Genomic DNA, 27,800 nt, shown 5'->3' with positions numbered 1-27,800 from the left:
CTTACATGGCTTAAATCACTAAACAATGGTATGGTGTTTCCATAGATGCATGACATGGGACAAAAAAGCTGTTTGTTAAAAATGCTGTAGTTGAGACCCCAGACCCATTGTTTTGTCAAGTGGTTCTTTGGTGTCATGGTTTGCTACTTCCCGACCGTATTCACTAACAGACATCCTAGACCGTTGCTTGGACTGGGTTTTTCCATTTGTGAATTAATGACCCATTTGAAAAACACAGAGAGGAATGTCATGGGAGGACAGTATCACTGTCTGACTCATTGCAGTAAATAATGCTTTTTAAGGGGGGCGGAGTGAGGGGGCCGGGGGTGTTAAGTGATATCACACATCCTTGTCTTCCGTTGAAGATGTTTTGGTTCTTAGATTGTGTTTTATACTTCCATTTGGAATATGTAGCCGTTTCAAAGATCACTTTCTGCTGCTTCCTGGTACCTAATCAATTCAAGCATTGAAGTTATAACTCCAATGGTCTAACTGCAATTAGACTCTGTGACCTACACCATAGCTACCAGGATGTTGCAATTTATCTGTAGCAGGGGTTCTCAAACCCGGTCCTGGGGACCCCCTGTGTCTTCTGGTTTTCATTCCAACTGAGCTTTCAATCACTTAACTAAACCCTTAATTGAACTGATCATTTGTTTAATTAGACCTTTTTACTTGTTTTCAGATCTTAAACAGTTGCAGAGTTCAAGTTACTTTATAAAATGTTTTATGAAATCTGCAGCTGTTTTTAAGAGCTGAAAACAAGTAAAAATGTCTAATTAAACAAATTCAGTTCAATTAACTGTACAGTTAAGTAACTGAGAGCTCAGTTTGAATGAAAACCAGCAGACACAGACGGTCCCCAGGCCTGAGTTTGAGAAGCCCTGGTCTATAGCAATGTATTTCAAATATTTGCAAATCCAGATTTTAATCTGACAAAGCAAACCAACAACCACAAGTTTATCTGCACACAAATACTAATAACTGTAGTAAAGCTAAGGAGGATTTTAAAACCTTGGTTAGCACTTCAATGCATTAATTGCTTAAAATGGTAACCATTCATTGAAGGAGGGCTTCCATGGTTTTTACGAATACACTCAACACCTCTTAGCGGAAGTCCTTTGCTTAGTTTAGTAATCATTTCTCAATAGCAGCAGTGCTCCGAGACAGTGACTTTATATCCCCTTTGTATGCTGTGCTTTACATCATCTTTCTGTCAGAATCAAGGTTTGCATTGCAAAGTGTTTCCTGCTCTGGGTCGTCAATTTGTCCTTTTGAGGCAGGTCTTTTAACGGAAACCTGTTATCAGCTTTTGCTTTATTTCCTTTAAAGGCGAGAAGTGGTTTGTTCTTTACTTCTGCCTTGGATTTATTACTAGCACTTCCCTTTGTGGTTGTTGCTTCCTTCCCCCCTTTTTTAAGTTTTCAGAATCAAAGACAAAAACTCCCCCTTTTTTTAAGTTTGGTTTTCTAAAAAGCTTTACAGTTTTTGGTGACATCATGTATCATTTTACAAGAAAAGCAGCAGATTAATGATTCCAACATTGGAATGTAAGCTCATGTAAAACCATTTTTTGGTTCAGATTTCTATTTTGTGAAGCTCTCCTAAGGTGCTGTTTTAATATTTTACATCCAACATATGGGTGCTCCTGACAATATGTCATAATGATGTATTCGCTCACAATATGTTGCTGTTATGTGTGTGTGTGTGTTTTGTTTTTGTTTTTTTTTAATAATAATCATACAATCCTCTTAATGAAAAGAAAATATCCCCTGTACAGTAGTAATTTTTGTCTCAGTGCAGTAATTACAATTCCAAGGGATGTTCTATAAAAATGTTTAAGAAAGCATCAAGTCGATCATTTTGCAACCAAGCCTGTAAATGGAGCGTGACGAAACCAAGCAAATAATGTCATTTTTTTTTTTTTGTATAATCTGTCAGCCTTACTGTTATAATGGATTTCCGTAACGTTGATGAAGGCACGCACACACACACACACACACACACACACACACACACACACACACACACACACACACACACACACACACACACACACACACACACAGGAATGTACTGAACCAGGGTGCTATCCCCTGCGCCATTCGAAGGTTTACAGCGACAACAAAACAGAAACCGAAAGCTTGAAACTGATCACTTTGAGAAATATGTGTAGATGCTCCTGGAGTCGCAGATATTCCTGCAACCTTTTCAAAAGACAAATCGACAACCTGCCAAATGTACACGTACTGTACCATTATTCAGACTTTGTATTGACTAGATTTACGATTTCAAACTCCTGAACTTATGAATTAGTTATTTAGCAGACGCTTTTATCTTAAGCGACTTACAGAGACTAGGGGGTAATGCATCAGCAGCTGCTGCAGAGTCATTTACTTCGGTTTTACGTCTCATCCAAAGGATGGAGCACAAGGAGGTTAATAACTTGGCCAGGGTCACACACACAGTGAGTCAGTGGCTGAGCAGGGAATTGAAACAGGGATTCATTACGATGGGTAGCCCAGCCGTCGCTGTCCCCAAAAAACAGGGATTGTTCTGTTGCTACTACCCAGAGCAGTAAAAGGTGAAATGAAGATAACAAGCACTGCATAAAACTTCCAGGAAACGACTGTCTCGTTGTATTCAAAACCCCCAAACTATAATTGAATCTGAGCTACTGCTGCAGCTAGAGGGCAGAACATCATGAGGGTTAAATGCATTGCCGGTATTGTTTTCATTTTATTTTTTAATACCAAGCTAGACTTCAGTTCACATTAGTCATTGTCATCAGACATGTTGATTCATGTTTTGACTCACTAGAATTTGGCTCAGATTCACAAGACATATATTTTATAATCTATATATAATCTGTTCTGTTTTTTTTTTTTTTTAAAGAATCAGATAAACAAAAATGTCTTCCCTCATATTTGTATTTTCTTAAGATTATGTTGCTGCTGTCACTGGTTTATGAATGTGAATGCTCTTTCTATTCAGCACATCATTGCTTGCCCGATATCATAAAACATGTGCAGTAGCAGATCATACTTTAGGGGAGTTGTATTACACCTTACGGTTGGTTTTCTGCATTGCCAGTCAAGGTAGCAGTATTTGAATTACAGGCTACTTCTATCGAGGTGAGCAGGTAAATCATAATTCTGCAAAATCTACAGTAGGATTGCTCAGGTCCTCAGAGGCGAGTTTTTTAAATAGACAACATTCATGTTAACTAAAGGAGAATGTGTGCAAATTCTGTGTATGAAAAGCAGCGAGAGCTGAGAGTCAATCCACATGTGAACGTGCCGTTTCTGGACGTCTGCTAGCTGACCTGAACCAACCCCAGAAATACCCTATTATAGAGCACAGTATCTATACGTGATAGAATCGCACAACACCTTTGAGCTAAAACAGCTTTCTGCACATGCCTAGTTAAACGCTGTTGTGACATCCACAAGCACAACAGCGTTTAACTGGGTTGAGGGTTCATCTTGCTTATCTCAAGATGAACCCTCAAAATAGGAGGTTAACAGTCTAGTAGGTTTCCCTGGTGCAGTAAAAAAGCTCTAAAATCCAGCTGTGCCTTATCTCTGGAGGGTACAGGCAGATCAAATCACACGCTGGTTGTCCTGTTACCTCCTGAAAGAGATACTTTTCTACATGTAATGAACAGTGGTGAGGAGCTTTTCTAGAACAACTTCTTGTGAGTGATTGTGCAGCGCACTTGCTTGCTTCCAATGCATGTTGCCAACTTTGGGAAAGCATGAAAAGAGTATTAGTGTGATTGACAAGAGCTAGTTGTACTGTCTCGTACAGCCTGTTTAGTAATGGTTCTTTGTTGTTCATTAAGCAGAGGATTTCGACAGCACACTGAACAGAAAAGTAATTATTTCATGCACTTCGCTTATGGCGAAATAATGAAGTCTAAATTATAAATACACAGCCTTTAGTGGTAAATAATTTATCAGCAGATTTGACAGGCAAAAAAAGTCTGTGCCGAGGCTCGGGGGCAGCAAGCTATGACTGCTAGTACTGTAACAATACCATTGATTTGTTTAAAGTTACAAAGGTAATGATCCAAATGATGTCATTCAGGGATTAATAGAAATCCCTAGGCTGTGTCATTTTGGAATATTCCGGTTTTTGTGCAAGGGAGAGCAAGTTGAAGAGAATCGGCCTTGGAACATGGAGTGTTAAATGGCATCCCCTTATGGCAAAGTACGGTATTAATATTACTATCCAGAAAACACTAAAAGCCAGTTCATAATACATAGCTCATGCATCAGTCAACATGTATATAAAATGGCATTTTCTTGGACCAAATTCAACGGTGTTCATGCAATAATCTGTCCTGACAGACCATGTTGTCCCTACACCCTATTGACAGTACTGTTGTGAGAGGCGTTTCTGTTTTTTTGGGGGGGGGTTTGCCAACCTCCCATACTTAAACAGTGTCATGTCCACTATGACGTGTGCAGTTTGTGTGGTGTTTATTGGTGCGTGAGTTTTGTAGCTGTTTAAGCTTTTTGTTAGGATTTGAAATCCAGTACATGGAAAAAAAGCCTCGAAAAAACTAGAACAGAGCATCGTTCTTTGATTTTTATTTTTATTTTTTGTATATATTTAGTTTAATTTGAAAATTGCTTGAAGCGGAAGAGATTGGGTGGGGTTTGTATATTACAGTACCTCCACCCTTTGAAGGAAATTCCCAAGTACCTACATCACTATATTGTTCCTGGACCGTGAGGGCAACCATGAATACTGGAGTATGTAGATATTTATTTTAAAAAATATCCCACCAATTCAGACACAACCCAGACTTTGTTTTCCTTTCAAGCTCACTGAAATGGTACGCTCCACAGTGTGGCTCTTTGCAGCTCAGCTTAGAAAAACAAACTTGCACATGGGGGCCAATGTACCTACCCAGTTGAGTATTTAAGGTGTGTTTGTAACTAAACGGATGGGTTCTGGGGTTTTTCCCAGGTAATTGCTTTGAGCTTTGCTGTATAAAGCACCAGATCCTGGATTACCTGTTGAAGTAAAAGTAATAGTATTTAAATGGTCTGTTTTGCTTAAAAAAATAAGCCATAATGAATGTTTCTGTTTTTCATATTCCGTTGAACACAACAGATTACTAATCACTGCTAGCAGTAGCCCAAATGCCAAATGTTCTTTCAGTAATTTAATAATTAATGCGACAGGATTCTTGTAAAAACTCGTTAGCTATAGAGTGCAGCAAAGCAGGTGGTGTGAAAGTGAGCTGTTAATGATAGCAGCAAAAACAAACTAAACCTCTTTAATTGCATGTTCTAGATTTCCAAGATAATATTGACTTAAGAACAAGGGCCTGGAGTTTCCACTTTCCATTATTAAGCTGTGTTGAAAATACCCCTTCGTTAAAGGTGAATGTCCCAGTTTAACATGCAATATGGGCATTAAGGTATTTCAAGGGTAAAAAAAGAAATGATGACATTTGTGGGGTTTCTTTTAACTAAATGAAATACACTGCACCCCCTCCCCCTATTATATTAGGCAGGAGCCATAGTTAAGAGACGGTGCTGTTCTCTTAAGAGTGCTAGTGGAATGGCATTATAGGGCAAAAGAGCTTTGATCATACCTTATGATCAATTCCGTGATATGAAGGGACGATTTATAATGTGGAAGCACTGTAAAACACAGTGGGAAAAGAGGGCCAATCTTTTTTGCCTTCCTCATTGAAAACTAGTTGGTTAATGGAGTTCTGGCATTGACTTGCCCCGCCACATTTTAGGGTCTATATTAATGGTCAAACCCTTTTTCCACATGATGTTTTAATGTATATAGTGATGTTAATAACGGGGTCAGCAGATCAACCCTGACAGAAACACCAACAGGATTAATATAAGGTTAAAGGGTGACCTGTATATTGATGAAACATTGCTCAGTTTACAACATTACAATCCCCATTTAAATATGGCAGTTTTATGTGCTCTTTTTTTCTATTGTCTAGCCTATCTATTACAAATCAGCAAATACAATACTGAATGATAACAAGAAACCGTGTTGATCCACGCAGTTTAAGTGTGTAGTCGAGGACCACCACGAATAACTTGTGTGTTCTTGTGTTTTAAATCCCAAAACATACACAGCACCTCTCACAGACTGTATTTTTGTGATTTCTGTAAACCCACCTCCGTTTTTAAATGGTACAGTCCACTGCGGTAGAAGTGACAGAATCCAAACAATTTAAAAGCTTTATTATTCTTCACATTTTTTAATCCATATTGTTTGCCTGTTTATGGTTCGTGGGGGGCAGTGTTTATTTTTTTTATTTTTTTTGTTCAAAGCATGGTTCTGCTGTTGATGTGAATGGCCATGCTGCTAACGATTGCAGACCAGCTCGGAGATGGAAACAAAACCAGGAAACGTTTGGCTCTTGGCCCATGGAGCCAGGAAAGAATAAATCATTTATTTGGGCTAAAGTATTTTCGCACAACGGTGGGTTCAGGGGCAGAGTATTTAATGTTGCTGATTCAAGAAACCTGAAGACAGAGGGAGATAAACTTAATGTCAACAGGCCGAACAAAAATGTGAGAGCCTTTTGAAACAATGCTTGGAGAATTGTTCGAAACAGATAAAGGAAAATCAGCTGAGTCAGTGACTGAATGCGTTGTGCGCCGGTGTAGAAGATAATAATGGGTGTTTTTTCAATAACCTGGTACATTTTTAATAAGCTTCATACTTTAATTGCTGATGGGGATTTCTATGATTGGTGTTTTGAATTGAGAGTACAGTTACAGAGATGGCCTCATCTGCTCTTGAAAGGTTCAGCAGTCTCATCTGAGCGTTGGTGTGTTCTCTTTATGCTGACGTACAGGGTCTGTTATGTATTGAACTAAAGACATCAAAACAAAGAAGTTCCATACCTGGTGTTCATTAGCAAATCCCAGGTGGGCCATTAAAAAATGTTCAAAAATAGATTGCAGTAACTGAGCAATTCTATGAAATTGGTTTGTTACACCGATCTCCAACTAATGGCAAGTGGAAATGGGATCTTAAAACAATGTTTGATCATCAAAAAGTCTTGAATTTGCCGGTAGTCCTGATTATTTATAACTTACCCAGTGTAACAAATGTTACATTTTCATCTACAATCTACTCATATCCACACACTTAAAATGCTTCTACATAACCCAGCATGTTCTGTGCCTCCTTGGGTGCTGCCATATGATTGTCATGTAAATGGATTTTTTTTGACACTTAAAAAAACCCTCATATTTCTGCTAATGCTAACAAGTGATTTTTTTTGTTTGTTTCGTTCATTTCTTTGAAATAGGATCTTGATGGCGACATCTACGATCACGTAAAGGATTATTTAATATCATTCAGCCGGACTGAACTCGAGACGTGTCGGTCCGTACACAATACATTCCAATTTCTGTTGGAAACGTCCAGCAGGGTAAGTATCGTCTCCTATTTATTTTTCACAAGTTTCATGCATCAGTGCTCTTGAGACCTGAGAATGATGGCATAAATCCCATCTGTAACCATTAGGTCAAATCCGGTTTTGTATGTGTTCATTGTCATCAATTGGATTATTGTGACACCCTGGGCTAGAATTTCAAAATCTCAAACATTCAGTTTAGGGGCATGATAATTAATACAGATTTAGACTTTAAGAATCTGGCCAAACTGGGTTCAGGTATATTTTTTAGTTTACACACTAAACACAAGATTTTGGTAGCATTTCCTTCCGTTCTTCAGCTAGAGCTTGGCAGTGGTGCTAGGTTTTGAGGGTGTGTAGCCTATTTACAGTAATTCAGTAGAGTTCAGGTCTGGTCTTTGGTCTGGCTGTAGATTTCTGTAATAGAGTGTGCAGTATGAGCAGAAGCTTTATCACGCAGGAACACGTGGCTCATTGACATGAAACTCCATGATTGCAGTTCTGGTAGAGCTGTGTTGTATTGTTCTACAGTTATGTGTCATTTGAACCAAGTCCATGTCAACAGAGGCTGACCTTAAACATGAAAGGACTGCCAGTGCCTTTCATGACTGGCAACATGCAACAGGCCGACACCAGACCCAGATTTGTCCATCTGATTTTTATACAGTGTTTACTGTGCTTCATAACTCCAAATTACACCTTTTTACTGCTCTAAAGTCTGCTGTTCCCTGCACTACAGAAGGCGCCGACAGGCAAAGGTCATTGTAATTGGTGGCTTGTGTGCATTTGCTCGACCAGGATAACCAAGCTCCTCTGTTTCGTACTGTACACAGACAGGTCTCTCCATCTTCTTGAAATGTCTTTGTTACATGAATGAGGCAAGCCCTCCTGTTACCGTGAGATTTTGTTCATCTTGACAACCTGCAATTTTGCAGGGGGGGTTTGACATGAAATCTCTGTATGCAGCAAACTGTGCAATGTGCAATAGTGATGCCTGCTTTGTGAATCATATTGAAGAACAGTGTGTTCTGGAGGGGGAAATGAAAAAGGAAACATGTGAAAAGAACACAACCAACTTGCAGACATTGTATGCAGCATATACTGTATTTATATACTGCCATAGTCTCTTCGGATTAAAATATCACTGCTCACTTTTGTGCTTCATTATTCCTGTAATAAAATCTGGCAGAATCTGTTGACCATGCTGAGACTTCATGGAAACCACAGTCCTGAGTGCCTTCCCCTGCAGTCTGAATGAGCTTTTGACCTTGAAATCACTGTTGGCTTCACGAATGCTGATGCACACTCTGCAATACCTGTGGCCTTTCGCTACTGTCCGGATTAATGAATTCGAACATCTTTTCAGACGGCAGCTTTAATGTGGGATGTGCAAATAATACATGACAAGGTCATGAGGAACAAAGTCCTATTATCAAAAATGAGTTAAATGTAGGGACAAAATTCTAACCCACAAGAATTAGCCAGTATTCTAAATTTAGTGTTATCGGGGGCATAGAATACAGTTACAAGGCCTGTGTAGCAAATTGCCTATGTAAAACATTTACTGTGGAGTGGGAACGTTGTCTGTGATTTGCCCCTAGGGGAAGATCTAGTCCACAACTGTGCAAAGGATATTAAAGGGGAAGTCACATCTGAATTGTCATCATCAGATGGAAATCTGAAACATGGCATAAACTGCTTTTCCTTGCCCTCGCAGGTGATGCAGGATTTCAATCAGCAGCTGTTTCTGCAGGAGAATCCAGTCTTTCACAAAGCACAAGTCTTTCACTTCCAGCCCAGTGACAGCGACATGGTAGGGTTCTTGTTTTGTGGTGTTTTTATTTTTTCCAAAGATCTAGCGCGCACAAACAAGTCAGCCTGTAGATAAACTGCACCATGCTGAATAAACCATTACTTCACAATATCCTGTTCTTGGAGATTCTGGGGCAAATTCCCACTTCACAGATTAGTTTACTGTTTGAGCAGCTGTCATTCCTGGCCAGTTTGTGGTCTGGTTGCCTTGGCTACAACAACCTTGGGAAGTTAATCTTCATCTCATTCCAGAGAAGATTATCTCAGGTCCAGGCGCACTGCATATATACCCAGTCCATAATAAACCCTAATACAGCCACCAACAATGTGTGTATATGTGTTTGTCCATTAAGCACAAAGAGAGTCTATTTTTCTGTGGATATAGGCTTATATTCCACCTGAAGATGAATGAGAGGGTGTAATATGCACTGCTTGTGCCTGATTTACACATCCACTTACTCCAAATCAGAACCTTTTACAGCTTCCCATTCATCCCTACCAGCTGGTCCCACTTGTGTGTGCGGTACCATGTGACATGCCCAAAACGCAGCGCCACTCAGGTACCCCTTACACCTTTGTTGGCTACATGCCTGATTCTGTTTGATTTGAATATAGGCGCATTCCACCCTCACTCACCAGTGGATCAGGTATCATGCATTATGTCTTATAGAAAAAAGGTGACAATATCATTCCCTCATCACCCTAGTTTTTTCTGCTCCATTCAATTTTTGGGCTCCATTTTGAAAAATTATCTAAAAGGAATTGTAACTGTATAAAACTAGAAATAAACTACTCTAAACATGGGCTCTTTCAACACTGCAGACATGGTCTGGTAATGATAATGCCACTCAAAACTGCAGACCCTTCTACTAGTATAGTAAAGAGAACTCCACTCGTAACTGCAGACCAGAAAACAAATCTCATTTTTGTTTTGTTAACTGTTCCTACTTACAACTATGGGAAGTTATTTCTTGCTAGTATTATACCATTGAAATTGTTTTATTCCTTTCAGAAAACTGGAAAAAAAATATGTATTCTGTAGTTTCAAGTAGGATTTTCTTAGAAAACCATGTAATGCAATTTACTTAAATGTGCTACTATTTTGAATGACTTCTAACATTGTTCACAATTTCTGTTACTTATTTTTATCAGAAGCTCATTTCTGTCCTATACGAGCAATATTTTCACAAAGAATATGCATTAACGTTAGAAATGTAAAATTTAACAACTAACCTGCAGAGTTTGTTGTTTTTTTTGTTTGTTTTTGATTTTCTTAACAATGAAAAATATAACCACTAATGCACGAGTGTGAAATCTTAATTGCTTTGCACTGCAGGTTTTAACCCCCTGTTTTGTATCTGTTTTGTCCTTGTGCAATATGTATTTATTGTCCAGAGTTTAAATGCTGTCCAGCTGGTGGACATTGAGCCCTCGCCTGTCAGTGCTATGAGAATGACTTTATCGGAGGTATACTGTGGTATACAACAGTACCGCTTGTGTGTGTGCTTGTGTATGTGCTTAGTGATATGGGGGTCCTTGGTTTGCATGCAGATTGGGATAGCGGGTTTATTGACTGATGTCTGATAAGCCAGGTGAATGTATACTAATGAGACATAAGAACAGCTTTCGTTATTGCCATTTAAGCTTTCACGTTTTTTAAATAGAATCTTGGCTTAATATGGGAAAATTGCATACTGAAGTTAACTGGAAATTTGTAACCTTCAGTTGTATTGCAGCTGCATCCTTTTAACTGCCTGCATAGTGGCTGATTATCTCAAACAGCTAAAGTACAGTTGTTTATGAGATACGCACAGGACTGGGTAATAGACAGTAAAGACTTGAACAACTTTACTTTTAAAGTAGTGTCCCTTTCTTGATTTTTTGATAAGCACTTCTTTTGTGTTGCTCAGGAACCAGTAATTGCACTTCAAAGAGAAACGCAAAGTGTAATTAAACTCTGGTGGGTGGCTTCGTACTGGTTCAGCAGCCTGGGAATCTTTCAGGACTTGAGCTTTAGATGGAGCATTTCTTATGAGTTGATGATGCTAGCCGGTCTTGATAGAGTGGCACAGCCTTGTGAACCATGTGACACAGTAGAACATGAAAGCAACAGCGCCATGTGAAAGGGCATTTAAGATTAATTTAAAAGTTTATGGATTTACAGCAGGGTTTTTATAGCTTCAAGGCTTGAAACTGGTGCCTTGGCCTATCAGACACCTACAGTAAGGCGTCACAATTTTTAGCTACTGACTTCCTAGACCATCAAAATTCACATTGACACTGACAGGAAATGAGTTCTCCTCCCACTGGATTTCTTGAAAAGTTTACTCTTATCCCTGTCAGTCTTTCTGTTCTACTGTGTGCAGGCGCAGCAGCTACTGTATCACTCCGAGACTAACAAAAGCATGCCATTTTATTTTATTTAATTTTTTTTTAATATATGAAGTCTTCCTCCACCTCCTTTTGACATTTAGTAACTCGCACACACAACAACAACAACAAAAAAAATCCAGAAATAAAAAGAGAGAGAGAGTACTTTAGGAAAAAGGTTTATGGTTCCATCCGGTAGGGTTAAACTTTAACCTAGAACAACCTTTTATTATTTTAAATTAGACATTGACGTAAACTGTGAAGTCAGGGATATGTTTGCGCTCTCCTTCAAGGTGTTTCAGAGCGGTACATGTCAAGGGGAAAAAAACGGGGGTGGGAGAGGAACACACGCTCCTTGACGTGAGCCTTGACTACTGCACGTTTGCTTTCTAGCCATTTGGAGATGAAATAGATTCCAGTGTGAGCAAATAATAAATACTGACTGACGAGATTTTGATGGCAGATTTGTTTTGCTGGTCCAGGAAGGAATGGACTGAATAGATTGGGAGCCGGCGTTGTGTGTTGAAATGCCCCCGATATAACACAGTCGTGTCAGGGGGAAGGCAGGCACCGAATAGACAACTTCTGGGTTTTATTTTCCTTGGAAATGCAACAGGCAGAAGTCTGTTCCTAATAACATGTTAGCGGGTTTGTATTCTCGCTGGAAAAGTAAAAAGGAACCCATTCAGGGCAGAGGCGTGTTGGCGGAAGGAGCGGCCTGCCTTTAAAAAGGAGGCTTTGTGAGGTCTTACAGTGCTATTGAACTCCACTGCCTGTGTACTTGACTGCCTTCTCTGAGGTCTCCTGTTCAATTTAGGGGCTCGAAAGACATGGCTGGTAGCCCTGGCTTCAAGAAACATGAACTATGTTTCTCTGATTTAAAAGAACGCTTGACCTTTTGCCTGCTGTGAGGAAAGAGTAGTATGGAACCTAGCAGGGAGCATTTAACCTCAAATGTTAATTCCTTCCGAGCTGCCTCAAGATTTTTTAATAGGTGTAGGGGTTGAAAGGGCAGAAACGTCTGCAATTCTATTTTCCAGATTTAAGTAGAAAAACATTTTGCCAATTGCCTTTTTTGTGTGTGTTTAAATATAAAAAGTCCAGTGAAGGTGCTAGCCTCCTGCTGACAGAATCTCCAACCAAGCTTTGTCTCCATGCTGAACTCCTAAAACTACCACCCCTCGCAGTAGGTGTCTCTTTGTAGGTTCAACATCTTCAGCAATAAGTAACAACTGGCAGTACATCAGATTTGTATTCCCGACACCAGCAAGGGGTGATCAGTAATAATCATACAGAACATATTTTTTGTTTTAGTTTTTATGTATTTTTTTCAATTGTCTATCACCGTGAGAATACGCTGGACAGAAAAGAAAAATGTTAGTAAATTGCACTACTTTCAGTCCAAGAAGTAACAGTTTTGCTTTTTACTCGTTTTAAAACATTACTAGTTTTATGCTTATTTTACAAAAAGCGTCAACTAAAACATACTTGTCTAATTTTTTTTATGTTTTCATCCTAAAAATTCTATTCCCAAAATATTTCAAGTGCCAGCAAGTGTTCAGTATCTTTTTTGGCAGTGTAGCATCCACCACAACAAACCCCAGCCAAGGCATTATTTTTCTTTTAACAATAAGTCCTATGTGCGTATCGCATAAAACAAAGCTTGTGTTCTGTTGGAACGGTAAAGTGCTAGCTATGTATCGTTGCTCTGGTTGTGGTGCATGTCTGTAATGAACAATGTGCTCTGAAGCCTGTTCTTCCTCATTGGTTCATCCTCCTTTGGTGGTGTTTGGTGTCATCCATTGATTAAAATATACGCAGAGTATAAAGAAAACTTTTGTCATTCAAACAGTCTTTCACAATTGGAGAATAGAGTGGGCAAAAAACTAGATATGGGAGATGTAAGAGAATCTTTGGAGCAGATACAAATTCTGATTTTATTTGTGTTATTTAAAAGCTCGGATTTCAACCTGGAAACTTTCTGAAGCTGTATTTGCCTAGCTTTTAAATCTGGCTTAAGTTTCTTTTTTGTTTGGTCTTTTAAAGATTTGGTCAAGTTATTTGACTAGAACCAAGCACAATCCAAATTTGGTTTTAGCGATTGCAGATCAGATGTAATCAAATTAAATAATGCTCCCCCTATCTACATTGTTGCCCTCCATTGTTGAGAGTTTATAAAATACAAAAAAAATAAAAACATACATGCTCCATCCTTTCTGTTCTGGGTGTTCATGCATATAGTAAGACTGTGAGATGCTAGCAAGCTTTCCTTTTTCTGGTATTGACCTGTGTTGGGGCCTTGCAGAGCCGTCAACTGGAGTCTGAGACGGGGACAACCGAAGAGCACAGTCTGAATAAAGAAGCTCGTAAGTGGGCAACAAGGGTGGCCCGGGAGCATAAAAATATCATCCATAACCAACGGGTGAGTATCGGCACACTTGTGTAAAGGTTATAAATATGTTAGCACTAGAAGTACTGCCAGATTTTATTTACAGTGGAACTGCAACCTTTTTGGATCTGTTGAATTGACCCCATTCACCGTTTTCAATGTTAGGTTTAGTAAGTTTTTGTTTTTTCTTTTTCTCCGAACTTAAGGCCTTAGAGGAGTACGATACCCACGGGGTTGTGCCAACAGAACAAAGTCGTATCGAACTGGAACAAAAAGTCGAGGAAGCAAAAGAAAATATCCGGAAAGCAGAGGTATGTCTTGAGGGGCAGTGTAGACCATTTTGGTTGTGATTTTATCTGGTTAAATTTTACATTCTAAAATCTGACAAATATTAAAGGGGGGAAGAGGGTGAAAATAGGTTCCATTTTATATGATGCTCTTAAACCACTCACTAACTATTAAAAAAAAATATATATAAAACCTTTTCATTGTTTTTACTATCCTGATCATTATTTAAGAACGTAAGAAATGTTCGAACGAGAGGAGGCCATTCGACCCATCTAAGCTCGTCCGGTTCCTAGCAGCAGATTGATCTCAGAACTTTGTCAAGTTGGTTCTTAAAGGATCCAAGAGTTCTGTCTCCAAGATGACTAGGTAGCCCATTCCATACCCTCACCACTGTGTGTGAAGAAGTCTTTCACTTAATTTCCAACTCTGTCCACATGGATAAACAGTATTAATGATTTTTACCATTTTCAGGTGAATTTCTTTTTTTTTTTTTTAATCAAGCTTTATCAGGTTTAACCCTAAAATCAGAACCACTAAAAAACCCAATCCATTTAAATGGTTTCTCAGCTTTTTTTTAACCTGATATTTTAAGAAGCTTGATGTTCCTTCAGTTTATTTCAGAAGCTATTGCCAAATGTTTTCAAAACCACTGCCACGTCCAGTACTATACTGTTTGTTAAGGTTGCTCCATTCTTGTGTAGCGGACTCTGCTGACTATGAACATCTGTTAAGCTATTGTGATTTTTTTATTTTTTTTAATGAATTTCTATAAAAAATATATACTTTACATAAAGAAACACGGCAATTCGAAATTGCAAAACATGCAAAAAATATTTCATTTGTAATCTGCATTTAAATAACCATGCAGTGCTTTCCACTGTTCATAACTAGGAGAGGCTGTATTGTAATGAGCCCAGAAATGCAGGTTGAAGATTTAGCATTTGCATATGTGCTTCGTATTCTAACAGTGTATTTGAGTGCTGGGTGAACAGTAATGTATAATTTTCAGTAATGTTTTAAACCTTATGAGCCCATGTTGAAAATATTGGCTCTATCAGTGTTTCCTGTAAAATGCTTCAGTGTAGAAAAACATTTTCAGTCATGTACTGTGTGTTTTTTTCACATTTGGCTCCCATACAGGTTTCATAACAGTACTACTTTGAAAACACAAAAGCCTTTGAAGCTTCATTACTGGACTGTAGCTGTTTCCAGTGGCTTCTGCATCATTTCTGATCTGTGGCTGTTTCCAGTGACTGCAACCTCTTAGTTCTTTGGTTCCCCCTTGTGGAAATAGGAAGAACTGAACTGCTGTATAAGCAATATAGAAAGAAAACATAATAAGCACACAAACAAAGGGTATAAATTCTGTTGTGTAATATCAGCAAAAGCTCTTATAGCATACAAGTTTTACCTCCATTGTGCAATTCAGTTTGAAATGTAATTATCTATTGAGGGATAATGTTTTGTTCAAAGTAAGAAAAACAAAGTGGTGCATTATTTGATTACATTTTAAAATGTTCGTAGTTTGCACATTTACTTTTTCAGAGCGCTACGCATAAAGAAATACTAAATGAACCGTCTAGCCTGGAGTGAGGGTAATTAGCATCAATAATTCACTTACTCAGAGGCCCAAATGCTTTTTTCAAGTTTGAAATACTGAAGCAGGGACATTATAATGAAGCACTGGCTCTGTTTTGTATTGTGTAAGTTCAATTTGTGATATAAAAACAACATACAAGTTAATTGGAGAATTAATATTCGATCCTCCTTAAAAAGAAAGCGTTTTTCACTTTAACAATACAGAAGTTCAATATACAAGAATATAATACTATATCCAAGCAAACAGAAAAAGTTGCTGGTGATGTGCAAACATTATGGATGACCCCCCCCCCCAAAATAAAGAAAAAAAAAAAAGATTGATCTTATTATACAGTGTCGCCCGGTGGTCAAATTGTGTATTGTGGCAAGAATCTTAAGAATGCAAATATTCTGCACTCCCCAAATTGAATACTCCCCGCAATTACTCCTAAAACACTCCCTCCCCTTTTAAAAAGTTGCAGTGTTGCACACTTAGATTTTCCATTAAAGTTGTTCTTGCTGTTGCAAGATTTTTTTTTTTTTTACTTCAAATACTGTATTACAAGTAAACAAATGTTTTGGCTAATGCCTTCGGATTTCTCTGACAACTAGCAGTTTGTGACGTGGATGATGAAGGCTCTGTGGTGGTCAGTTCTCCCTTGGTTGCTAACATGCTGTATCGCTCCCTGGCAGACGGTGAAGCTGAAGGCAGAGGCCCGCCTGGACTTGCTGCGTCAAATCGGGGTGTCTGTGGACACGTGGCTGAAGAGTGCCATGAACCAGGTGATGGAGGAGCTGGAGAATGAGCGCTGGGCCAGCCTCCCGACCCTGTCCAACAACGACTCCTCACTCTCGGTAAGAGCGCGAACAGAAACCTGGGGATTTAACCACTGCAAGTGAAGCCTGCCCTCTACTGGCAGTGTTATAACGGCAGTGTTCCAGACACAGCAGGTGCTACGTGACGAGAGCCTCCCCCTCACTGCTCTGCACCGCAATCCTTCCTGAACACCCCCTGCCATTCGGTTGGGCATCTCATGCCAGATTGTCTGCTGCTTTTGTGATGGTGACTAATAGTTTGTTAAACTGCACAGGTACAAGGAAAATAAAACAGTTCATGATACAGAACTGATAACAAGGAACACAAAATAATAATTTAAGAATTCAAAAGGGTGACAAAGTTTGCTGCTATTTTTTGCCTTTCATAAAAAATTGGGCAAATTGCACTTCAGCGTAAAGGCCTTGGTAAATCCGGCCCAGTTTATAGTCTTACTGTAAGCATATTCTGTTTGTAATATATTCCCTGCTGGAATTGTGTGGAGAAAATGAATATGCATTTAAATGTAGTCCTGTCAGATGAGTTACAGCAGTCATTTTTAATATTCACGCATTGACCTTGTTTTGTAATGTTTTCAAGAAAAAGGTGTTTCTAATATTTCTGATTATCAAACTGGAACACAGTGTCTGACGCCGGGTGGTTATCGCTTGTCTCATGTAAGGTTCCATTCAGTCCTGGCAAAGTCACCTTCAGTGTAGAACCACTTAAAACACCTGGCTTCTGACAGGGTGCCCAGAACATGCCAGGTAAAGCAATACTGTTCACCTCCACAGAGAAACTGACAAACCCTAAAGTCGCAACTATTGCGGGCTTCCTCAATCTAGATCACTCCTCACCCCCACCCCCAAAGAATGCCAGCCCACCCAGATAGGAAATCAGCAGCTCCTTACTTGAGAGAACACTCCGGGAATGGAAATGGAACATTTTTATCAGTTCCTCTACAGCAGACAAAGATAAACCGCCACTGTTTAAAAAAGAATTCATGAAAAATGTATTGGTTAATCTGTCGACTTGCCCTTTACGTGACTCAAGGTTTTCAGTACCAGTGTAGAAAAAACAAACTGGGGTCACATTCATTTAAACAGGCAGAAGCCCTCTCGCTTCCATGATTATGGCATCTTATTCTTTGATGTACATCGCTGGTAATGCCTTCAACCATTTACTCCTAGATGAACGAGATAGGAAGTCTTCACAATCCTATCTGTCAGAGCTATTACTCACTTCAACAGTGATTTGGTTTATCAGTGAAATTAACTAATAAAATTCACCAGAATGGTGAGCGAATGCGTGTTTGTGTGGGAGTGGGAGTGTGATTGAGGCTTGGGGGTGTTGTTTTATCGGATGTATTGTATTGTTGCATTTCCTAAAACATACACCCTCTAGGGCTTTTGTGTAATTAAAAAGCAGTTCAATGGTTTTATCTTTTGTCCTGTCATCAGAATTATTTGTCTTTTTAAAACAAACAGTATCCCACAGTTTCCAGATGGCCCATGGCAAGGTGTTGTCTGAGTAACAAGAGAGTAATTGCAAATTACCTTTCAGGCTATCAGCTGATCATTGGAACAATGGTACACTGGTACACAAGGCTGCTTTTTTTCCTTCCTTTGACTTTTAAGTCACCGTCAGAAACCTTTCTGGTAAAATGCTGCCGTCCTTGTAAACTGTTGAAAGAAATAAAATAAATTTTAAAAAATGGTGACTATAATTAACCTTCAGCTGTCCGTGGGTGGAATGAAATCTGATTCTCTTAGAACCTTCTATTTTTTTTATTGATATTTTCTTTACAGGCTATAGCTAAAGTGCTTCATATAGTGTTGCAATAGATACAGTAATTGTGATAATTTATTAAAACGCAATCCCAAAAAGCAAGCTTGAGCTTGTTTATTAGGCTCCCAGAGATGTTTTGGCAGGCAGGTTGTAGAGAGGAGAGGAGAGGGGTGGGGGGGGGGGGGAGAATTGTCACTCTGAAGTATGTAAAGAAACTGGACTGTCAACCATGTCTAAAATAGAGTACACAGGAGCGTAAACTAAGGAATAAAATAAGTATAACAACATCAGGGCTATAATAGATTGTGGAACACTGCAAATGTAGTGAACAATATCTTTCTAGGCTTTTTATATTTGCACTAAATACCAAAAATACACAAGAAACCAATCCAATACATCTATTATCTGCACTTTTTTATAGTCTAAACAGCTTTAGTATCCACGTCAGTAAAAAACAAAGTGTCACTCAGAACACTGCAACAAATCAGAATGCAATATTGTATTTTTATTTTAGACAGTTTACATTGTTTAAAACAGCAATGTCTAATCCTTGTCCATTGTGGCTGTATAATTGGCTCCTTGGATCCTTCAGGCACCCGTGACATGCTTAAGTACTCCAGTGGTGTCAGTACCTACTGTAATTGTGTAATAGTTCTTTATGGCCTAGAAACGTCTGGTCACGGTGGGCCAGGTTTTTGCACAGTGATATGGGGGGAAAAAAAATGCACTAAATTCACAAAAGAAAGAGAAATGTGTGGTGTCTTGCCCAGCCGAAGTCTTAAATAATAGGGGAACTTGGCAACTAGGCTAAGAAGGGTTGTGCATCAGGCTGTCATTTCAGAGGATTAAATAATTAGAATCAGTCACCCAGTTCATTGAACTCAAAGTAATATTGGAAACTAAAGTCAGTACAGTTTTAACACAACCTGCAAAGCCATCATGTTGAAACAGAGCCTGTTTGTTACAGCCATTGATTAAAGACATCTTGAAACTAGAAGCCAATGGAGATGCAGATCAGGAAACACTTTTCAACATCCTGCAATCAGTGGTTTGAGGAGTACGCCTTTTTGTCAGCTTCTTGAAGGTCTGAACTGGAAAGGCTCTTAAAAATATTAACAAATACATTTGCAATTTCTGTCAGGTTTGCAAGCCGTATTACCCACATAAAGCAAGCAGTCTGACGCACTTCACAAATCTTTAACAAGCAGTTGACTTGCTGTAGGATAAGATGCAAAGTTTACCTACAAGAGGCAGCCAAAGATTATTTATTACTTACAGAGTTTTTTCATCTTAAATGGAACTTTTATAGGCTAGATTTGTAGAACTGAACTTGTCTGTCGCCACACATGTATAGAATCCTTTGTAGGCCCTAATTTTTCCTGCTTTTCTTTAAAGCATATCATCTTTTAATATTTATCACATCTCACAATGCTAAACAACATCCTGATGACTGAAGTTGTTGAAAGACAACAACGAATGCAAAGTAGAAAAACAACCTTTAAATGAACAAAATTGCACAAGTGGGCCTGCATAGGATTCAATACACATGCTGTTTTTGTCTTTCAGTAGGTTTAGACTTTGGCCAGTAAGATCCTCTTAGAATATGACATTCTGATTTAAAATTGAGAATTAATAAATCCAGTGAAGGAAGAAATCTGCGTAACCAGTTGCTCACGGTGAGAAGAGAGAAGGCATTGTGACGGGTGTCTTGTTTTAGGCTCTGCTTGTCCTGTGCTTCTCTATTCGTTTTCTGCCCCCACAGACACACTCTGACTAGCATGTTTATTGTTGCACGCCTACACTTAACATTCTCTTCACGTCACACTGCAGCAGAGGCGAGAGCAAGAGGGATACAAGTCCTTGGAAGGTGGCGGCACTAGAAACCCTGTCTTGCAACGTGGATTTCAGATAAAACAGGGTTTTCATACCCCTGTGCTGCTGCAGGGGCAGTAAGATGACAATTGTTTAGTTCACAGACTGGCCGAGTGGCTTAAAAGCTGTGATGGATGAGGACAGATGTGTGCCTGTAGCTAAAACAGTCATAGTTTACTGGTAGGCCAACCAAGTCTGGTTTTTGGTGCAGCAGAATGAATGTAGCAAACCCAAGAATTGATTATTGTGGGACACGGCAGTTTTATCAGAGAAACTCCTAGACAGCGGAATTCATCTATTGCCAGCTCCGTAATGTCCTTAATAGAGAGCTGGTTCTGAAGAGCTGATTAACAGGAAACGGCGCGCATCTTTTGTGCTCTGCAGATGGGAGCAGATGAGAGAGAGGAGGGGGAGGAGTTTGAGGACAACATGGACGTGTTTGACGACAGCAGCTCCAGTCCTTCCGGCACCTTGAGGAACTACCCGCTGACCTGCAAGGTCCTCTACTCCTACAGGGTAAGCACAGCAGCAGCAAGCGCAGCTGTAGTTGTGCACTTCGTAATTCATTGAAATTGTAGTTGAACTTTGGCACGCCTGCGTAATTGCAATTTTGCCATATAATTGGTGGTTTACAGTTCAATTGTGCATTTATTTGTCATTCAATCGTTTTTTCTTGTTAGTTTCAGCCACCAGCATTTGTTTGAAAAATACATGTGATAAAGTATGTTTCTGTGTTGCCTGTGATTTATTGCTCGGCTATTAGAATAAATAAAGTAAACATGTTTCTTTTTAGTTTAATTGTAATTACTGCATCATAATTGTAATTGTAATTGAACAAAATAGCATTGTAATTGTAATTGCAATTTCAGCAAACAATTCTGCTGTAATTTTAATTGCCCCCAAGGCTGGCATGAAGTGTGCAGCAGCAGCAGCAAGCATCCACTGTACCTGGTGTTTCAGCCATGGTACAATCACCTCCCCTGAAAAGGAATAGAAAACTGCTACTATACAAGCTTGTCACACTGGTTCACAATTACTGTGAGATTAAAAATAGAAGTATGTTGGCAGTTTTAAGACCTTTAAAATCTGGAGGAATACTATGACCTTTTTGTTGTTGTAGGAAGTATTGTACAGCATTACATGGGCGCTACTGAATTTTTATTTGTTATTTTTTACTTGTAATTTAAAGCAGCACCTTTTGGCTTTGTTGTGTACTCTAATTTTATAGGGTATTGACTTTAAAGTTGTTGGAATAAAATCACATGAGTTACAGGACGTTGCGTTTGTGTGGCGGTTTCTCTCACTAATGATCGTCATTATCTAACACCTATATGGATTAACTTCAGGAAGGCTTTTGTAAGCGTTGCTGACTGACCTGGGTCTATTGTCCATGTTTTTCAGGCTTCACAACCAGATGAGCTGACTATAGAGGAACAGGAGGTGCTGGAGGTTATTGAAGATGGAGACATGGAAGACTGGGTGAAGGTACGGAAACAGAAATGTATATAAGAGGGTTGCAGTGGCTAATTTAGGGCTGGAAGAAACTGGCATGGGATACCATATAGGGTGGTTTAAGGTCATGTTTCCAACCAAAATGAGCTGCAGTTATCATGGCCTCTTGTTTAGAATAAGGACTTGATTCCCTTAACTGGGCCTTCTTGAACAGTAATTTATTGCCCATTCAAATTGCTGTTCTAATCTTGTAGTTTTGTTTTATTGTGAATGTCTTTTATTTTAAGGCAAAGAATAAAGGTGGGCACGTGGGCTATGTCCCGGAGAAGTACCTTCAGTTTCCTACGTCCAACAGCCTCTTAAGCATGCTGCAGTCCCTGGCAGCCCTGGACGCACGGTCCCACACATCGAGCAACTCCACAGAGCCTGAGCTGGCATCGGGCAGCATGAACGGAGATGCAAGTGGTAAGACCCTGATACACACAGCACTGAGCTTCCATTACTGTGCTTGCCTGCTCTGGTTCATTCTCCCACGTTGAGCCCATGAGCCAGAGATCCATTTCAGAACGTTTTTGTTTTATTTAAAAGAAAATGCTCTCATGTTGCAGTTTTTAGCTAGTGTTCACTGTATGCTTACTGTTTTGAAATGTAATTGTTAGGCCTCCCTTGGTCAGTTATTTTGCCATAATGTCCTCCTTCTTCATCTTAGATACCTATTGTAATTTTAAAATTGAGAGGGCTGTCTGGAGATGATTGGTTGAGGTGATCTATGGGGTTTCCAGTTGAAATCAGGACCATGATTAACAGCACCCCCCTCCCCTCTCTCTATCTGCAGTTAGTTTTGTGAAGGCACTGTACGAATACAACGGGCAGACGGAAGACGAGCTGTCGTTCCCGGAGGGGGCCATCATCCGCATCCTGAACAAAGACAACCAGGAGGATGACGGCTTCTGGGAGGGGGAGTTCAACGGGTGCGTGGGCGTCTTCCCCTCAGTGCTGGTGGAAGAGCTGGTTGGCTCAGAGAACGGCGACTCCCAGTGGATCGGAGGGGACGTGCAGGTAAAAAAAAAACACAGGAAAACCGATAGCCTTTATCTGGCTGCTGCAGTTGAAGTTGTTTTGTCATACGTTTGCCAGTCTCCTGGGTCAAACCCACTGTTCTACTAGGACCACTAGGGTGGAATTTCTGGTTCCAGTGTGTGCCTTTAGCTTAAAAGTTCACTTAGGAAACAGAAGGAGCCAAACTCCCCAGTAATGTTGAAGCTGACACCCCGGGATCCTTCAAAAAGCTGCTCAATAAGGGATTAACCCTTTTGCGGTCCATTGTCGGACCTGGTCCGACATTGCAATTATTCCTATCCGGTCCATTGACATCATCAAAAAAACGCAAAAAACAGGTTTCTAGTCGTTTTTTCTCCGGAAAAAGCTGAGAAAACCATTCAATGGCCGAGACAAGCCGATAAAAAAAAAATAAATAAATAAAAAGGCGTATCTCATGAATACCTGCCCCTGGCATCCCATATGGGCGGTCATAAGGAAACAAGCTGGCTGATACTGCATCAGCGCACAGAGACTATCACAGACATTTGCAGAGCTTTTTTGAGATGTTATAGTAATAAAATAATGACTTGGATTGCATTATTGAGGAGTTTGGTGATAAAACGAGTGATCAGGAGATGATTGATCGGTATGACTATTTTTATTATTATTTATTTCTTCGCATACGTGAAAGCTATAGCGAACGAAAGGGTGGGCGGGGCTGGAGATGCCTAGTGAGTGCTTTGTTGATATGCAGGGCCTTTTAAACCCGTTTGACTGTGAAAAAAATATACTTTTAAACAGCGCGTATTAACTGCGCGTGTGAAAATAAATTAGACCTGGCGTGCCTGACGCGCGATTAATAAATGGACTGCAAAGGGTTAATAAATGGACTGCAAAGGGTTAATAAATGGACTGCAAAGGGTTAATAAGCTACTAACAACCAAACAAGCAAGATGGGCCGAATGGCCTCCTCTCGTTTGTAAACTTTCTTATGTTCTTAAACTCTTCTGTAATGACGCCAGAAATGGCAGCATCCTTCTTCCTGTACTTAAAATGTTTACAGAACAAACTCAAAAAAGGAGATTAGAACAGGGAAATGCTCAGTCATTTAACCTTGAGATAAAGCATAGACACTGTAATTTCACAAGGAAACATTATAAACTGAACCAGTTACTTTGCATTAAGTAAGAACTGGGCATAATTTAACACTCCCTTTGCATGGAAACCATTGATCCATTCCAGCTTTAAGTGACACACCCAACACGTTTTGTACCAGCAATCAACAATTTGGGCTCATAAGAAAACCTGCAAAGTCTTAAATGACTACCCTTGTTCTTTATTGTACTTGTATTGTATTATATTGTCCAATATAATCAGTAATCATACTTTTTGAGATAAGCGGCACCAGCAGTAAGAAGACAGGGAGGCTATATTGAGACAGTAGTGACTATTCCAAGCATGCTGACAGTGTAGACCTAGCCGGCTAAAGCAAGCAATTCCAAACAAATTGGCTGTGACCCCAGTAAACAGAGCAGGTGTCTCCTGGCAGACAGAGGGACCTGCCAGCGCGCAAAGATTTCCTGGTTTGGTGTTTTACTAACCCCAGAGGCACAGCTAGCCAGGTCGGAGCAGCCACTGACCAGCTGGGAATGCTGAACAAAAAGAGTTAGCCTTGGACCTAACAATCCCCGACCAATGAGCATGCTTTGCATTTTCCTGATTTGGGATTGGAGCCATCTTATTCTGTATCTTGTCAAAGTGAAATTCATTTGGTAGGGTGCGCTGTAGCGCGATGAGGAGAAACAATCCCTGCCGGATTTTGCTTCCCTGACCCCCAGGAGCGCTAGAGCCAATGCGACGCTCCCTCCAGAATCGCCGTGCAATATATTTTGATAGTATCATTTCCATTGGCTGAGGTTCTTTTGATTCTTCTTGTTGTTTTGTTCTGTAAAACCTTTCTTGTCTGACGTTTTAGAAGCAACTTGTTCTTTTCTTCTCCCAGGTTTCTCCTTCCTCGAAGCTGCAGACTTCCCTCCCTCCTTTGCCGCTGTACGACCAGCCGCCCTGCAGCCCCGACAATAACAACTCGCAGTTCTTCCCCAGGTCGCCCTCCGTGAACGGTAAGCTCAAATGGCACCCCAAGCAAATAAGAAAATAATTCTCTGCATATAAGCCAGGGTTTCAAAGAATGAAATGCTTTTGGCCTGTTTTAAAGGTGCAATAACAATGGCTTTAAAAATATCTCTTGTTGGCACAGCACTCAAAAGAAAAAAATTAATAATCTGGTTTGATGTTGATATAATATTTTCCAGATTTTTTTTTTTTCACTGACTCAATACTTCCTTCCACAACACAAGTTCCTATGTTACAGCATATAGTTCCCCCAACTGAGCCTTACATTCATGCTGTCCATAAGGAACTAAATTGTGTTTCTTCCCTGTATGAACGTAAAGTGCAGAACAGTGACCCCATTGGCAGCAAGATGATGCACCGCAGTTGGGTTATCTTGGGACACATCATTTTAATACAGAATACAGGAGTAATTATATTTTACTTTTCTTTTTTTGTAATTATCAAATAAGCTGATTTTTATTTGTCTCTTTGTTTTCAGAGCACAATAGTTTCAGTTCAGACTGCCCTGGCTTCTCTCAGCTGCCCCGATTCACCCCAGACAGCGCTCGGGGCAAGCTTCGACCTGTAAGTGCACAAGGGTTATTACAGTCCGTTCAGCATCCAGGCCTCTACCCTGAGCAACAGTCAACAGCTCTTTCTGTGTTTTAATAGTGATTCATGAATGAGATCTACAGTTTGAGCTCTGCTGTCTCACCAGAACTGAACAAGATGTCATCTCTGATACAACAAGGGACCTCAATATACACAACATGTTGATTTCCACCATATGACCCTTGTCAGTAGTTACCTAGTTATCACTAATGAGAAACATCAGAGCTTAGATATCCCTCTGACCCTATTTTGACTCTGGAAAAAGAACGTTTTCAGAGAGGAATAAAATATTTGTACTGACATCAAACACAAGAGACTGATCCGGACAGCAGTTTAACTGCTCTTTCCTGCAAATAAGATTGTTTGAAAGTTGTATACAGTTACAATATTCACATTCATTACTGGTAGCAAGGTGTAAGTTTACCACACATTTTAGAAATTGAGGTTACAAAATTCAGTATTTTGTTTAGGGTTGCCTATTTATTAATATTGAAGTGATTCTGAGAGAAGAAAGGGGACTGGGTGGCATTCAGTGTGAATTCACCAGTTTCTAACCTTTTGGCGGTTCAATAACGGGTTATAACATGTGAGTAACAGGGTCTAGTCCATTGAGAGTGGATTGGAGGACTCCTATCACGTGTCTTTAAAGAGCAACTTTGTATAAATACCAGTTATCTTACCCAGTGTATTCAATCATCATATCCAAGTGACCTAAGTTTAAAGTACCCTCAGAAAAATGTCAAACCTCCTGTTCCCCAGCAGCACTGCCCCTAGCGGATGTAAGAAGTAGATCAGTTGAACGGACGTCTTCTAGGGGCAGAGGATGTAGCTGGGGGACAGGTTAATGGTTACACACTGGTGTACCAAATGTACTTGAGGTTAGCAACAGTAAATGAAAGTGAATTGAAACAACAAGAAGAATGCATTTGTTATGATAACTCTAACGCTCATCCCCATACCAAGTACTGTATCTCTTCCGGACCTAAAGTTAAAAGCGAACGTTTTCAAGAGCTGTAACGTTGTGCTGTTTGTGTTGTTTTTAGGTGCGAGCTGCCCCCCCTCCCCCCACACAGCACCCCCGCAGACAGGCAGAGAAGACGGAGGAAGTGGAGATCACCTTGGTGTAACAGCGCTGAACTCTTCTGTGCGCCACACAAGCAGAGCTCCTCGTCGGAACGGTGGCCAGTCTTATCGTTTTGCGTTGGGAAATGACGTCTCGAAGCATGAGAAGGGATAAAAGAGTGCAATTTTGGGGATGGCAAGCGACTTCTTCAAAGTCACAAATGTTTTGTGCCTGACTTGCGCATCCCTTTTCATGGGCATTGAAACCAGAATAGACTGACTGTCCGAGTAAAGAAAGACAGAAAGCTGAAGAATGGCCTCGGCTTGTGGATGAAGATGATTGGAGCAGACTGAGGCTTTTTTTTTTTTTTAGGCCTCGTTACATGTAGTCCTATCATATGTATATAATGTGCATTAGTACAGTACATTACTGTTGCCATAGGAATGTTCAGAATACGCGAAACATTTCTTCATATAGCATTACCAAGTCTATACTTTATTTGATATAAAACAGATACTATTGAGAGCCAAACGAAAGGGAATTGACTGACATGTTAAAGGGGGCTGGTTCCTCTTCTGTGATTTTCCTCTTCATAAAAAAATTAAAAATAAAGTTAATCTCTTATCTCATAGATAAGGGACATGTGGCAATTGAAATAAGATAAGCTAATACTCTTTTCAGCTTTTACAATGGTGTCTGTATTACTAATATTTAGTCAAGTGTAACAAATAAATAAATAATAAACGCAATACAGATTTATTCGTATAGGAATTGGTGGTAATCATGAAAACTGATCTAGATAACGTAGAGATAGATAAGTCTGTTTACTCCCCATTTCACTTCTATTATAATGAGTTAAGCATTCAATGTGTGCGTGTTTGTATGTATGTATGTGGATCACTATTTGAATATGAGTTGCTGTGCATCATAATACACATGTCTATTTCCTGGATCTGTGCTGTTTCTACATTTAAACACTAGAAAGATGGTGGCGCTTTCTGACAGGTAAATTATGTCTGACAGGAATTTATCAGCCTATGAAACAGTATTTCAAACTAGACATTAGCTGCAATGCCTTTTCTGATACTTATTTGGCAAATCAGCTCTTCAGACTAAAAAACAGTAATAGTAATTTTAGAAGCAGTTCACTGTTTTATTTATGTTTTTTTATAAAGCTGTGTTTTCAGACTAT

At 39.7% G+C, this 27,800-nt stretch overlaps 1 protein-coding gene across 2 annotated transcripts in view; it reads left to right on the top strand.

Moving 5' to 3' along the window:
- Nucleotides 1–27,800, top strand: part of LOC117405722 (F-BAR and double SH3 domains protein 2) — a 79,181-nt gene extending 51,381 nt beyond the window's left edge. The window contains exons 9-21 of one of the 2 annotated variants that reach the window (XM_059028539.1): nt 7,310–7,432; nt 9,135–9,230; nt 10,625–10,696; nt 13,905–14,021; nt 14,195–14,299; nt 16,548–16,709; nt 20,713–20,844; nt 21,730–21,813; nt 22,068–22,245; nt 22,616–22,839; nt 24,824–24,941; nt 25,433–25,518; nt 26,589–27,800. In XM_059028539.1, the coding sequence (XP_058884522.1) occupies nt 7,310–7,432; nt 9,135–9,230; nt 10,625–10,696; nt 13,905–14,021; nt 14,195–14,299; nt 16,548–16,709; nt 20,713–20,844; nt 21,730–21,813; nt 22,068–22,245; nt 22,616–22,839; nt 24,824–24,941; nt 25,433–25,518; nt 26,589–26,672 (1,581 nt within the window). In that variant the 3' untranslated portion in view covers nt 26,673–27,800. The remainder of the gene's footprint in view (nt 1–7,309; nt 7,433–9,134; nt 9,231–10,624; nt 10,697–13,904; nt 14,022–14,194; nt 14,300–16,547; nt 16,710–20,712; nt 20,845–21,729; nt 21,814–22,067; nt 22,246–22,615; nt 22,840–24,823; nt 24,942–25,432; nt 25,519–26,588) is intronic. The other variant, XM_059028540.1, reaches the window with a different exon arrangement.

This window comes from Acipenser ruthenus, chromosome 8 (genome assembly GCF_902713425.1).
Source record: "Acipenser ruthenus chromosome 8, fAciRut3.2 maternal haplotype, whole genome shotgun sequence".
Classification (NCBI taxonomy): domain Eukaryota; kingdom Metazoa; phylum Chordata; class Actinopteri; order Acipenseriformes; family Acipenseridae; genus Acipenser; species Acipenser ruthenus.
The sequence above is the reverse complement of the archived record's forward strand: the minus strand, read 5'-3'. Positions and strand labels throughout refer to the sequence as shown.